Genomic DNA, 16,495 nt, shown 5'->3' on the forward strand with positions numbered 1-16,495 from the left:
GCGAATGCCTTGAATGTAATCACCACAATCTACATACTATCAAATGTACGAACCATACGCCGTGGCGCAACTTAAGAGGCTTCGCCTCTGACGCTGACGTTCCGATGTTCAATTCCTGAGAGGGGATGCAGTGAGTGTGTACGCCTGATGAGCCCAGAAGTAGTATTCACAGCGCATCACTTTTTCCACATTTTGTTATGTTACAGCCTTATTCCAAAATGGATTAAATTCGTTTTTTATCTCAGAATTCTACACACAACACCCCATAATGATAACGTAACTTGAGATTTTTGCAAATTTATTAAAAATAAAAAAATTGACAAAGCACATGTACATTAGTATTCACAGCCTTTAGCATTAAGCTCAAAAGTGAGCTTGGTTGCATCCTGTTTCCCCTGATCATCCTTGAGATGTTTCTGCAGCTTAATTGGAGTCCACCTGTGGTAAATTCAGTTGATTGGACATGATTTGGAAAGTCACACACCTGTCTATATAAGGTCCCACAGTTGGCAGTTCATGTCAGAGCACAAATCAAGCATGAAGTCAAAGGAATTGTCTGTAGACCTCCGAGACAGGATTGTCACAAGGCACAAATCTGGGGAAGGTTACAGAAAAATATTTCTGCTGCTTTGAAGGTCCCAATGAGCACAGTGGCCTCCATCATCCATAAGTGGAAGAAGTTCAAAACCACCAGGACTCTTCCTAGAGCTGGCCGGCCATCTAAACTGAGCGATGGGGAAGAAGAGCCTTAGTCAGGGAGGTGACCAAGTACCTGATGGTCACTCTGTCAGAGATCCAGAGGTACTCTGTGGAGAGAGGAAAACCTTCCAGAAGGACAACCATCTCTGCAGCAATCCACCAATCAGGCCTATATGGTAGGACTCTCGGAACATGAGAAACAAAATTCTCTGGTCTGATGAGACAAAGATTGAACTCTTTAGTGTGAATGCCAGGCATCACGTTTGGAGGAAACCAGGCAATGCTAATCACCAGGCCAATAACCATCCCTCCAGTGAAGCATGGTGGTGGCAGCATCATGCTGTGGGGATGTTTTTCAGCGGCAGGAACTGGGAGACTAGTCAGGATAAAAGGAAAGATGACTGCAGCAATGTACAGATACATCCTGGATGAAAACCTGCTCTAGAGCGCTCTTGACCTCAGACTGGGGCGGCGGTTCATCTTTCAGTAGGACAATGACCCTAAGCACATGGCCAAGATATCAAAGGAGTGGCTTCAGGAAAACTCTGTGAATGTCCTAGCCAGAGCCCAGACTTTAATCCGATTGAACATCTCTGGAGAGATCTTAAAATGGCTGTGCACCAACGCTTCCCATCCAACCTGATGGAGCTTGAGAGGTGCTGCAAAGAGGAATGGGCGAAACTGGCTAAGGAAAGATGTGCCAAGCTTGTGACATCATTTTCAAAAAGACTTCAAGCTGTAATTGCTGCCAAAGGTGAATCGACAAAGTATTGAGCAAAGGCTGTGAATACTTATGTGCATGTGATTTCTCAGTTTTTTTTATTTTTAATAAATTTGCAAAAACCACAAGTAAACTTTTTTCACATTGTCATTATGGGGTGTTGTGTGTAGAATTCTGGGGGAAAAAATGAATTTATAACATTTTGGATGTATGTATATAATATGTATATCTATACTAATAAAAGGCAAAGCCCTCACTCACTGACTCACTCACTGACTCACTGACTCATCACTAATTCTCCAACTTCCCGTGTAGGTAGAAGGCTGAAATTTGGCAGGCTTATTCCTTACAGCTTACTTACAAAAGTTGGGCAGGTTTCATTTCGAAATTCTACGCATAAGGGTCATAACTGGAAGCTATTTTTATAATGTAATGGAGTCTTGAGTTGGAGATGGCCGTGGGGGGCGGAGTTTCGTGTGACATCATCACGCCTCCTACGTAAGTACGTAGAGAACAAGGAAGAACTCCAAACAGCGATGAGCACAAAACGCCATTTCACAATTGAGAAGGCAGAAAAACATTATGAAGCAAATGATGCATACAAGCATATTCATAAGTACAGCTACTGCGGAAACAAAGCACGGCGTTAACCGTAAGTTTATATTAAATTAAGTTCATAGACAGGCTGCCACTAGCGTTTGTAATTTAGTGCCTGCCCATATAAGGCCGTCCATCAGCGGCAATCCAATACAAACACTGCCGGTAAATGTTCACGGGTGAAGGACTGTGCTTATGCAGAGGAAGATGAGATGGTCAGGGTGGTGTTTGGCACAAACTCATTGAAACTGCGAGAGAAACTTTTAAGTGCCGGGTCTTAGCTGACATTACATGAGATGGCACCAGTACAGCTGGGAACCTTCGATGCAAGAACACCAAGCGGCTCACGTGAACTGACGCAATGCGCAGACAAAAAGCAACAGTTCCAAAGAGTGCTGAACAAAACCGAATTACACAATTGAGAAGGCAGCAAAAAAATATGAAGCGTCTTATACATACAATCATATTCATAAGTGCAGCTACTGCGGAAACAAAGCACACGGTGGAAAAAGTGAATGTCCTGCTAAAGGAAGACAGCGTAAAAAAACATGCATGCAGTTTGTCACATCTCAGATAAAAGGAAGACGAGCTGTTTATTGATGCAGTAAGGAACTAATCGATGAATGAAACCTCTTATCTTTACAGCGATTGACAAACACGGAATGTAACTTGAACACATCCTACAAATACGAGCCTGATTGAAAGAAATAATGATAATCAAATCCTTGATGACAGCAACATTCAATAACACTCACAAAACAATTACTGTATATTGACAATCATGTTACGTTATTTTTAAAATGTTCCCTTTTCTTTTTCATAACTTCTACTTCTCCACTGCGGTACACGGGTATATATATATATATATATATATATATATATATATAAAATGTATATATATACCCCGATCTACAATACATACTTTAGCATAGACAAGCCACACGCTGTGGCTAATTGTAGAGTCTTAAGCCTCTAACGCCGACATTCGAGGTTGATTCGAGAGGGTGTACTGACTATGTGCGCTACCTGATTCATTTTACCTTAGCATCTCCTTGGTTTGGGACGTATGAAAAAATATTAGGTTAGCAGAATCATGTTACGTTATTTTTAAAATTTTCCCTTTCTTAGCACAAGCACAGCTGAGAAGCTTGATGCATGTACTCCATAAGCGTTAAAAATAACGCATTTAATCACACTTTCAATTCCAAGCAAACGGGAACTTTTGTCAATGCATGATTTCCTGGTACATCCATTACACTGATGCACACATCACAGCTACAAAAATGTTAGAGTCGGAATAAAGCGCGTTCCTACGACTGATCATTTCGACTACCGGCGAAGCCTTGATAAAAGCATGGTTTTGTGCACACTGAAAAGCAAGCAAAATTAGATGCATTACAGAAAGCGGACTTTGTGGCTCTTACTGGGGATCATTGGACTTCCGTGACCGTTAGTAATTCTAAATACATCTAATTACAAAATGTTCAATGATCACACTGTTTTAGCCTAATGTACAAAATAATTTTGGCTAATGTTACTCAGAGTTTAAAGAGTAAGCTGGTCAAATTACCTTTTATGTTTCTGACTTATTTTTTAAGAAGAAAACTGCACTTTATGTTGAAATTTTGGTTATTATTATTTAAAGACAATACTATTCTGAAAATGTACTTAAACTACCACTTTATTTTTAAGTCTGCCCAATTTTAACCAGGGATGATATTTTTGTTTCTGTTTTGAATTCAAATGCAGTTTAAAAGCTTTTTTCAGAAATTAAAACAGCTTCAGTTTACAATATTCATGTCCATGTCTATTATTTGATTCTGTAAGCCCACTAAAACCGTTTTAAATTAAAAAAAAAAAAAAACATTTGCGATTTGGGGCAAATTTATGTGTGCGATTACATACGATTAATCAAGATTAATTCTTACACAGCCTCTAATTAATTGGATTAATTTTTTAATCGAGTCCCACCTAATATATATATGTAGATATATATATGTAGATTTGTATATATATGTGTATATACAGTATATATGTAGATATGTATATGTTGTATGTACAGTATGTATATATGTGTGTGTGTATATATACAGTATGTGTATATATGTATATGTATATAAATTTGTATTTGTGTATAGGTATATATATATATATATATATATATATATATATATATATATATATATTTGCCAGCAACACTCATGACAATGACAAAACAATTACATTGTCAATCATGTACGTTAATATTAAAATGTTTCCTTTTCTTTTTACTTCTCCGCTGCCAATCACAGGTATTTTGCTATATATATATATATATATATATATATATATATATATATATATATATATATATATATATATATATATATATATATATATATATAATATATATTATAATATATATATATATATATATAATATATATATATATATAATATAATATAATATAAATAGATAGATAGATAGATATGACAACAACACTCATATCAATGACAAAACAATTACATTAACAATCATCTTACGTTATTTTTAAAATGTTTGCTTTTCTTTTTCATAACTTCTTTAACACACTACTTCTCCACTGCGAAGCGCGGGTATTCTGCTAGTATGTATATACAGTGGAACCTTGGTTCACGAACGTCTCGGAACACGTACAGATCGGTTTACGACCAAAAAGTTCGGCAAACTTTTGCATCTGTTTACGGCCACAGACTCGGTATATGAACAAGCCAGTTTCCTTTTCAGTTTCTGCGAGCCAATGATTTCCGCATCTGTTCAGTCTCTCCCTGCGCAGAGAGAGAGAGAGAGACACACACGAGAGAGAGAGAGACACACACTCATGCACACACGAGAGAGAGAGAGAGAGACACGCACAAACACACACATGAACACACGAGAGAGAGAGACGGCTGGACGCATAAGGCCGAGAAGGCAGTTAAAGAATGCACCAGGTTTGTTGTTAAAGAGACATATCCAAGCATTGTTTTAACTATTCAGATTTAATTAGTTGAAATGCAGTGATTGAACTAAAATGTTGAAAAGGAAACGGTGAACTGCCAGAGGTTTAAATTTAAAGTTTAGGTTAGTAAAAACAAAAAAAATGAAATTTAAAAATATTGTAAATGGGAGTTCTCCAGGCAACAACTAAAATTGAGTTTTGCAAGTTGAAGAAAACAGTTTGCTGTTCTGTTGATAACTTCAAAGCCCTCTCTTTTTTTTTTTCCTCTTCTTCTTAACATTTTTATTGAATTTGTTAAAAGCAAGTAACATTCCATACAAGCAAGTCAAACTTAACAAAGCCCCCACCCTTGAGAATGAGAGCAAGACAACCAGCCAGAGTAAAACTTTAGAAGTAGAACAAAAGGAGGAGAAAATATGTTGTCCAATTTAAATGCTTTTTCTAAAATGTTATTGATTAGATCCTGCCTAGTTTTAAAAAGTTTTGAACAGATCCTCTAAGTGAGAATTTGATTTTTTTCAATTTCAAATAGTATATAACATCAGTCACCCACAAACTTAAGAGGTTGGTTAGGATTCTTGCAGTTGAGTAAAATAAGTCATACGTGTCAATAGTTAAGTAAAGGCAATTGCAGTTTTTGTCCTTCTCTACTTTAAGCCCATCTGGTAGTACACCAAACACAGCTGTTAATGGATTAGGAGGGATTGTGACACCAAGGCTGTCTGAAAGGCATTTAAAGATTTTGGTCCAGAATCATGTTAATTTGGTGCACGCTCAAAACATATGGCCCAATGAGGTTGAAGCTCGATTGCAATGTTTGCAGGTTGGATCTTCCTTAGAAAAAAATTTTGGATATTTTTATATTATTTGCGCATATGGAGCTAGAGTGATTCCTGTGCATGGCTACCTTCCAGTAAGAGATCCTTTTCCCGCTGTACTCTGTGATCTTTGAAAGGAAAGGACTTTAAAATGTTTTTGTATATTACAGAAATGTCTGAATCCTAAAAACTGATCAGTAGTTCTTCCGGAAAAGAAGTAGGTGGGAGGTGAGGGGAAAATTGGGCAGATTTTGTTTAGAAGTGTTTCTAATTTGGATGTAGTGGAAGAATTGTGTTGATGGAAAGTTAAATTTTTAGTGTAATTGTTCATAGGATGCAAATACATTATCTATGTACAAATTCCGAAATGATTTGATCCCATATGTTTTCCAATCATTAAAAACAGAGAATGTTTGAGAGGGTAGAAAAAGGTGGCTATCATGTAGAGTTGCCATAGATAAAAGCTTCTCCATCCTGAAGTACTTCCTACATTGGTTCTATATTCTGAGTGAATGAAGCACAATTGGGTTGTTAGTATATTGACGATAAATCGTATTTACTATGGTACAAAGCAAGGAATATAAAGAAGTAATGCAGGAGTTTATTTCTATTGTGGACCAAGCCTATGTGTGTCCGTCTATTTGTGTCAATGTCCAGGTTTTTGTAGCTTGCATATTTGCTGGCTAGTAATAAAACTGAAAGTTAGAGCCATGCCACTTTCTGCCTTGGGTCTTTGTAGGATTGCCCTTTGGAATGAGTGGATAGTTTGAATTCCAAATAAATTGGGTTATGATTGAATCTAACTTCTACAAAATGAATGTATATTGGAATGCTTTGAAATAGGGCTTCCTAATCATCTTTTTCTATGTTTATATCAGAGTTGGCACAGACTCTGTTATTTCACCCTCTGAAGTACTACTTAGACAATACACACAAAGGCACAATCCAAAGGCAATTGGAATCTGGAAGAAACTCTGGTAGGATGAGAGATCTGGAAGACCCAAACTCGCAATCTAATCAGAAGACACATTTCTGAGGGTCACCAGCTTGCACAATAGGCGTCTCACAGCACAACAGTTTCAAGCATAGCTTAACAGTGGTCAAAAAAAAGTTCTACTGTGAAGAGGAGACTTTTTGCTGCAGGTGGCAGTAAGAAAGCCATTGCTTAAATGATAAATAAGAAAGTAGGGCTTCCCATGGGCAACGAAACACAGGCAGTGGACTACTGCAGATTGGAAGAAGTATAATGGACCGATGAATCAAAATTTAAAATCTTGTGTTCATAATATTCAAGTTGTTTGTGTCAGGCATCAGGGAGGAAATGTCATGGTCTGGGGTTATTTTGCTGGAGGTTGGTGAGTTGGTGACTTTCACAGAGTGACTGGCGTTCTAGAGATGCACGATATATATCGGCCAATGTTCATTAAAAATGACAACATCAAAATTAGTCAGATGCTACATTTTAACAAATACAGACGACTAATATAATTCAGGCTCGTCAACATTGTCAGTTCACTAAATAATTAAATGTTGTTTTCATTGTTTGGTGAGGCAGACGTTAAGCTGTAGAAAACATGTATGCAGGCACAGCCCCTTGCTCTTACAGAAAAAAAAAAACTCCATGGGGTTTCCTAGTTTTGCTGATGGGAGCACTACACATATTATTTATTCACTCGGCAGATATCGTTAGTAAAGTAGCATGTCAGCCATGTGGTCATATTTTTCTGTGAAAAGGAAGACAACAGAGTTGCTATCTGCTCTACCTGCAAAAATAAGAATGCGAGGAGGCTGCAGAATTAAATGTTTCGATACCACAAATTTAATTATACATTTGAAGAACCACCATAACAAATTATACATGGAAATTCTGACATCTAATGCTATTCAAATTAAGTTTAAGTCAGACAATACCAGGCTCTCAACTGCTAGCCTCATACAGCAAACCCTTTAAAACGTAAAGACGTTTCCTCAAGACAGCACCAGAGTTAAAGGCATAGCTACTAAAATAATGGAAATGATCACACTCGGTGACCAGTCTTTTTCCCTAGTTGAGGACGAGGGATTTTGTTGGCTTTTTTAGAACCTCGTTACATTCTTCCAAGACTGCAATACTTTGCAGATGTCTCACTGCCTGCATTGTATGATGCAATTGCTACACGTATCCACGAGCTTTTAGGAAACAATGTCATTAGCATTAGCTTCACTACAGATATGTAGAACTCGGAGGTCAGCCCCATGAGCATGTTGAGTCTTAACGGCACACTGGATTGACAAAACATTTGAGTCAAAAAGAGTGTGTTGCACGCTGATAAGTTCTCTGGTTCTCATTCTGCAACTTTCATTGCACAAGCTTTCGTTTCCATGTTAGCAAAGTTGATAATTTCAAAATGTAATGTGCACGTTGTGCTTTGTGACAATGCTCAGAATATGGCAAAAGCTATGGAAGAAAGTGGCATTAAAACGCTGCATGGCTCACACTTTGCAGCTTGCCTTAAATGAAGACTTATTAAGCCAGAGAAGCATATCTGACTGTGTTGCCATTTGGAGGCGAATAGTTGCTCATTTTAAGCATTCACAGCCTGCTATTTTGCAGTTGAGAGTAATACAAGCAGACCTTAGTACCCCAACAAGAATGCTTCAGAAGAACGTCAACTACTTTTGTTAAACAACTTAAATTTATGCTGAACATTTATATTTCTGTCATATCTTGCTTGCTTGATTTCAAATTTATTGTAATGGTATGCAGAAAGAAAAAAGCAAACATTTCATCAATCTCCATTTATTTATGGACCTAACTGTACATGTGTATATTAATTTACAATAAATTAACCTCCTTCATTAGGAAATCTGTGTTTAAATTGCTGATGTTCCTCACTGCTTGTGGGACAGTTGTTGATCGAATCTGTTCCAGACTTTATTTTAAAATATTGTTTTTTTTTGTTTACTTTTCAGCTGCTGCAGAAAAAGATGCTATTAAAAACATGTACACAAAAATACTTGATGTATATGGAGTATTAGGTGTTTTACGACTTAATCTTGGTAAGTTTTAACTTTTAAGTTTTTATATTTGACTGGTAGCAAAGAAGTGTGTGGTGGTAAAATGGTCAGTTCTGCTATTTGACAACTCAAATATTTTAATCCCCTATGTGAAGAGTGTCTTTCAGTTTATTACATTTTTTCATACCTATAAGGACCTTCCATGGATGCTAAAAGCTTAGTTATACATTACAATTACAATGCTTGTAAGGCTAACTGATGACTTTACTGGGAGAGTGAATGTGGCCTTTGTTCATAAATGTGCTGGTGTCCAGTCTAATTTTAATTACCTTTGAATTTAAATTTGATGTTTGCCACTTACATGTTCACTTGATAGAGTGATAGATATTGATTATTTATGACTAAATTGAACTGTCATTAGCAGGTAACCTAAACTGGTTCAATTTCTTTTTATAGTGTGAGTTGATAATCTGAAGTCAATTGTTTGGGAAATAAAATTGCATTAGATTATTCCCACCCATTTTTCAGAAGGTAGTGCTTGGCAAATGAGCAAAAAACAAAAAATTAATGCACAAAAGGAAAATGATGGAAGCAATTGTTCCTCTTCACACGCCCCTTATGTAGCTTACCACCTAGACCTAACTTGATTGATTCTTGAAGAATCATGGGATAATTATGGAAGTGACTTTGCTCTTTGATGTCCTTTTAGAGGGAGAAGTGGATGCATGCATTGTTTAGTTCTTTTGGCAAATGCCTCAAAATGATTGATTAAAATAATATATTTTTTTTGAAAACACCATTTTTTACCATGCATAGGCTAGATTGTTCCCACATATAGACAAACCAAAAAAAAGCATTCTTTTGGATAGATTTTCTAGATTACTCTCTGTGTTTACCCAAGAGGAGACATAGTTTGTATATATTCAAACTAATACATTTAACAGCATACAGATCCACAGATTGAGCCATTGCATTGTACAACCAATATGCGAAATACTGATAGTGATCAAATTTTTAACTTTGCAAAATCATAATTGAAGCTCCTTGATATTATGGAGATATACTTGAAAATGTGTTTTTGTCTAATAGATTACCATTAATGGAGAGATTTCTATTCCATATTTTGATGTGCTTTATGATTTTAGTCAACAGGAGTAAAATGTAGAAATTGTATGTCTGAATCAAAGACTAATCATAAAAAAACAACAACATAAGAAACGTGTAGAGGTCTGCTGTCTGTAGTTTTGTTATTGTTTATGTTAATTATACTCTGATTGATTGGCTCATACTTGTCATCACCTGTGGTCTAGAGACAAGAACTTTTGTCTGGCTAGTTAAGCTGCTTTTGGAGTCCTTTAATGCTGTCTAAGGGCTCATTTATACTTCACGCGACGCATGCTGCAGCGGACCCTCCTGCTACGCAAGCGTTGAAGTGTTTATAACTTGCCCCTGTACTTTACGTAAATCTGGAGGAGTCCACCAGGTGGCAGTGTGAGATATTATCGTGGTGAGAACATGTTTGGCTTCTCTGTGTTGTGAATTGCCTAGAACACCTATTAAATTCCGATAACACCTTACCGCAATATCTGTGAAAAGGATGTTTATTGATTAAATCCATCAATCCAGGGATGTATCCATTGCAAAAAGCATTGGGCACGACTGAGAAACAATCCCTGGACGAGGTCTCCGCTCATCGCAAGGTGAATACAAGCACACATACACTAGCGTCATTTTAGCGGCACCAAATCCCCAAATCTGCTTATCTTTGGAAGGAAACCGGAGCACAGTGTGGAATACAAGCAGGAAATACCAGCAACGTAACTCCCTGCGAGACAGCAGTGCTATTGCCCCGCCACCGTGTCACCCCCATGTGTGTAATTATTAACAGTATTCATTATTTAAATAAAATTATATGTAAAATGTAACATACACACTTTAATGCATTTCATCATGACAGTGATATCAAGTATGAATCTAAAGATTCTAAATGTGCAGAGAGTTGGAATATCATACATTTAATTTGTTCTGTGTGGTGATCTTTTGCTGCTTGCCGCAGCTGTCAGGTCCAAGAAGCTCGTAGCGATTAAAAACTGGGATGGCGTTCTGACCGTCTGCTTTAATGATAAAGTAAACTACGAGGTTAAAGTGGACAATTCGAGATTAAAGCCGAAATTTCCACTTTAAACACAAAATACATGTTTTCACCGTGTCCTTTATTTTTTTCTCAGTGGTTCAAATATAACGCTATACATTATGTTGCTGTTGTTAAGTTGCAAAAATAAAAAAATTAAAAAAGACGACACAAAAGATGGTATGTGAGACTTTTAAAATGTATCGTGTCATTACATTCGGGAACTATCTACATGTGACAGAAAGCCTCTATGCCGATCCTATGGGATGGATGCTTCGATGGGGTGAAGCAAAATGCCGACATACAAATGCATTCATGGTGCTTTTATATTCAAGCGTCGCATATTCCCGATCCTAATGACACGATACATTTTAAAAGTCTCAGTGCCTATCTTTTTTTGCAACTTCACATCGGCAACATAATGTATAGCGCTTGTATTTGAGCCACTGAGAAAAATAAAGACACGGTGAAAGCGTATTTTGTGATTAAAGTGGAAATTTCGGCTTTAATCTCGAAATGTCCACTTTAACCTCGTAGTTTACTTTATTATTAAAGCAGACCATCGTGAACGTCATCCCAGTTTTTAATCGCTACGAGCTTCTTGGACCTGACAGCAGGTAAAGTAAAAAAATAAAAAATAGACGGCACAAAAGATGGTATGTGAGACTTTTAAAATGTATCGTGTCATTACGATCGGGAATATGCGACGCTTGAATATAAAAGCACCACGAATGCATCTGTATGTCGGCATTTTGCTTCAACACTTTGAACCATTCATCAGACAGCAAAACGCGCACATCGATCCCCGAAGGATCTCCATAGAGGCTTGCTGTCACTTGTAGATTGTAAACAGAGACTCTGACGTCACGTTCCGACTTTTAGCACACTGCGCCCCCCGACTTTTTGCTGGTACTGCAACTTTCGGCGCCGCGTGGCGTTAATTTCTGAGGACCTGCTGAGAGGACGCGTGAAATGAAGCGCTGGGGCAGCGTGGCAGCCATGATCTTGGGGCGCGCGCACGCGTTCTGAGCGTGAAGTATAAATGAGCTCTTAAAGTAAACAAGTACAGTTACTGAAAATTGTCTGCCACTGTTAATTTAAAGAATGGAAACCAGGAGCCTTCAGAATACAGTGCAGTTGGTATTGCGAGGATGAAGCAGGGAGAGGACGTAGAATGTGCCAAAGTCTTATCTTACCTGTTTGTAGAATTGTGTTTAATTTTCTTTTTGTACAGGAAAGGCTATGAGTAAATGAGCTGAAATCCTAAGAAAGTTGATCTGATGTTGCAGTAGGCTGCAAGTGTGAAAGGTGTAATCTGTCAGCATTGCTGGTAAAGTTAGCCTAGCAATGTTTGAACATTAGACTATTACAACAGTTGCGACGAAAGCAGGCCATTTAGTTTAACAAGCTTGCAAAGTCTATTCATCCCAATTCTCCAAACTAATATTCAGAAGAGATTTGAAGACTTCTAAGTCCTAATTCGTACCACATAATTTGATAATTTATTATATGTTTGTATGTTTTTTTTAGCATAATGTATACTGTATGATGGAACTAAGGGACCATGAAAATAATTTCTGTGTGGGAGTGCGGGAATCGCACCAATCATTTAAAAATCCTGCATGGTTTAATTTAGCAAAGCACGAGAACCTTGCTGCTCTTTCAAGAAAAAAAGTATTTTGTTATTACCATTTTTAGCCCACCATGTCATTAAAGTACTTTAGAAATTCAAGTATATAGTTTTGGGGTAGCACGGTGGCACAGTGGGTAGCGCTCCTGCCTCGCAGTTAGGAGACCTGGGTTCTCTTCCCGGGTCCTCCCAGCGTGGAGTTTACATGTTCTCCCTGTGTCTGCGTGGGTTTCCTCCGGGTGTTCTGGTTTCCTCCCACAGTTCAAACATATGCAAGTTAGGTGCACTGGCGATTATAAAAATTGTCCCTAGTGCGTGCTTGGTATGTTGATGTGTGTGTGTGTGTGTGTATATATATTATTTATTAATTATGTTTATTGTATTATTTGTCTTCTCATTTGTTGCTTTCTTCATATTATTATTATTATTATTATTAAAAGTGTGGTTGATTGTAGCAAGTAGACTACAAGAATGTGTAAATAATCAAGGCCAGCAATTTGAGCACTTACGACATTGTACCTATGTGCATTGTGCCATTGTGTCATTCTTTGCAGTTAATAAAGTTGTTGTAATAATCATAACGTGCATCTCTTTTTCAGTACACTTGAAAATGTTTTTCCAGACATTCATGCTTGTACATATGAAAAAATGTTTTGTATGTACAAGATAATAAACCCCACATTTTTATTTATTTAAATTTTGCAGTCAACGGTGGGCTGGCACCCTGTCCAGGGTTTGTTTCCTGCCTTGTGCCCTGTGTTGGCAGGGATTGGTTCCAGCAGACCCTCGTGACCCTGTAGTTAGGATATAGTGGGTTGGATAATGGATGTATGGAAACTTTGCAGTTTGGGGTTTCTGGGTGGACTAGCACAAATGCACTTGGCAAAGCTTATCTGTGTGTCTACAGAATTGTTTTTTTTATCTTTTTTTTTCTGCTATGTTAGTTTGTGAGTGAGAGGGACATCTGTTTCATATTAAAATAAATGTATTATTCAGTATCTCTAAACACAATTCATTGCTCAATTGTAATAATTAGCTTCATATCTGTCACTTTTTTGGCAACATGCCAGCCAGAAAGCCAGGGGTGGCCGATTTTAAGATGCTGCTTTGGTACTGTTTTTAAGGGGGGATAAAAAGACCAAAATGGTATTGGAGTTAAACAAAAGCAGTATAAGTAAGTGAACCTCCCTTCACTTGCTGAGGGGTGGGATCTGCTCTGGCCATTTTTCAATTAATGTGTAAATTGTTAAATTGAAATATTATCCTGGTATAAATCACCGAAGAGACATTTAAAGATAGTATGATGCTTCTTTGAAAAATGTCAAGTAGATGGAGAATTGTGAATTTCTGTCAAAAATTGTAAGCTACAATTGGTCACAAATTTAATATCGTTTTACTACTGATTTTAAGGAGGTCTTTTAACCTATGGAACTCTGTGATACTTTCTCAAGTAGACCTTTTTTTAGGGCATTTACATGACCTAATGGCTATAAAAATTCATAGCTTTTTTATCCACAGATGTCTTATACTTAACAGCATGGCTTCTTATTGTGTACATTTGTGATATTAAGAAAACCAATGCTGAAGTAGTTTTAAAAAATAATTGCTAACTTTTTACTAATAACTTTTAAAAATGTATGCCTTCTCTTGTAGGGGATAGCATGGTGCACAGTCTTGTCTTAGTCACTGGGTGTATGTCCGTTGGAAAACTGCAAGATTCAGAAGTGTTTAGAGTCACATCAACTGAATTTGTCTCCCTGAGAAATGATCCATCAGATGAGGACCGTGTTTCAGATGTGCGAAAGGTTTTGAATTCTGGAAACTTTTATTTTGCTTGGTCATCTTCTGGTGTGAGTTTAGATCTAAGTCTTAGTGCACATCGCAGAATTAAAAAGGATACCACTGACAACAGATTTTTTTGGTAAGATACAAGCTTAGCTTCACTTTTAAAAATGTTTTAGATGTGTAATTGATTGGTTCATGTACAAACAGTTGCTTTGCTGCACTCTTTGAATGTTGTTTTAGTAAAAAAGAAAATAGTATTCACATTGTACAGCAAAAATAACATCTAAGAAGTTCTATGGTGATTTTTAAAAGTATTCAGGTGCATTAGAAGTTTTCACTTGTTGACGGATTGCAGACGATACTTACATAAGTTTTTCTAAAGGTACTGTATACTAATTTGTAAATTACTGCTGACCATGCTATACATTCACTGTTTCTTCTAACTACAGCTCTTTATATCTGGCACTTAATGTGTGTTATTTAAACTTTAATTTTGGTTTACTTCTTAATAGATTTTGTGTTTGTATATTCTTGTACATATTTTCTATACTTTTGTGGATGGGATTATCGGGCTGTCGCTGTATTACATATACTGTATATTATATTTTAAAATCTTCATAGTCTTAAATAAATGGATTGAGAGGAAGCTTAATACTTCTGAATTTCCCACCTTAATTTGTTACATATACATTATATTTAAAATATGCATAGCTTTTAAAATAAGTATATTGAGAGGCAGCTCTATACTTGTGAAGTATTGAACCTTAATTTTGTGTTACTGTACTGTTTATTTTTGCTTATAGTTTTTTCATTATTCTTTTGATATCTAATACATCTGTTTGCCTTTTTATTGAAGTAATTCTGCTATTTTTTATTTATTTAACAGGTTATTGGTGTTGGGAGGAGGGATCAGTTTAAGGGCACAGAATGTTAACATTTTCAGACTTTTATTACTTATGTTTAAAATTATTTTGCTTTCGGCGTCTTTTTATTGGGTGGCATGACAAGAGTGGCAACATTAGAGTGAAGTGACAAAAGGATGGAGGAAAAATGCATGCAGTTATTAACCAAAAACCAGAGCAAACTAATAACCAAAAAAATATAAAAAAGCTGATTTATGGATCTGATGTGCCTCTGAGGAAAACTGTCACTATGTTTGTGAAAATTCACTTGCTGAGGCTTTTTTGTCTAAAATTATAAAGCCACTGTTGCTTACTGAACAGAGAAAAAAAAAAAAGAAAAGCGGAATTATTTTTTCTGATTGCAGTGATAAGAACTATGTTATTACTAATGATCACCTCCTCTACCAGTATATTTGTGTTAAATGTAAATGTATGTAATACATTTAAACCAGCATCTTGAGCAATAAGCCAATGACATGTCACTATAGCAGGTGCCCAGCCATGCCGCTGTGCCAAATTAGACACACAATTCAGTTAACTTAAGGTCTTAGAAAACACACTTTACACCAGGCTAGTAGTGTCAGATGTGCACTCTTAATTCTACAAATAATTTACATTGTTTTACTTAACTATTAGTATGTAGTTACCTCTTTAAGGAAAAAATGTGAACAAATAATGTACCCACAAAAAAAGATGTTATGAAAAAAGACACATTTATCTGTTTAATCTGTTAACCTTAATATGGAAAAATACTATGACTTTTTCCTTCAAACCACAGGAATACGAAGGTCATATTGCATCTGAAAATAAAAATCCTTATCACCTTCTTTAATCAATGTTCTGTATGTAAAAAAAAAAAAAAAATGTGGATTATAAGGTGAAAATCTTAATAAAATTTCCAGACATGCGACCCTGTAGATAGGATATAGCGGGTTGGATAATGGATGGATGGATGGACATGCATAGAATTTCCCTTTTACTCCCTCTTTATTAAACTGTATTAAAATTCCTTCAGTGAAAAAGATTGTTTCAAGATTTATAACAATTAAAAGTTCTCATCTTTTCATGTAAGAGGAGATAGCAAAAAGAAAATGATTGGCAAGTGCAATGCAAATTTTGCCATATTTTGTAAAATATTACACGTGTGCAGTAGAACAACAGCAACAGTTTATTTCTTTTATAGCCCAAAATCACACAAGGAATGCTTCGGTGAGGTTTAATGGGCCCTGTTTTTGACCACCTTGAAACTTTTAAGA

The 16,495-nt window shown here is 36.4% G+C and overlaps 1 protein-coding gene across 1 annotated transcript in view; it reads left to right on the forward strand.

Moving 5' to 3' along the window:
• synj1 (synaptojanin 1) overlaps positions 1-16,495 on the forward strand; it is a 488,307-nt gene that overhangs the window by 25,575 nt on the left and 446,237 nt on the right. Inside the window, exons 3-4 of the mRNA XM_039746285.1 lie at positions 8,747-8,833; positions 14,206-14,474. Coding sequence (XP_039602219.1) covers positions 8,747-8,833; positions 14,206-14,474 — 356 coding nt within the window. The remainder of the gene's footprint in view (positions 1-8,746; positions 8,834-14,205; positions 14,475-16,495) is intronic.

This window comes from Polypterus senegalus, chromosome 2 (assembly GCF_016835505.1).
Source record: "Polypterus senegalus isolate Bchr_013 chromosome 2, ASM1683550v1, whole genome shotgun sequence".
Classification (NCBI taxonomy): Eukaryota; Metazoa; Chordata; class Cladistia; order Polypteriformes; family Polypteridae; genus Polypterus; species Polypterus senegalus.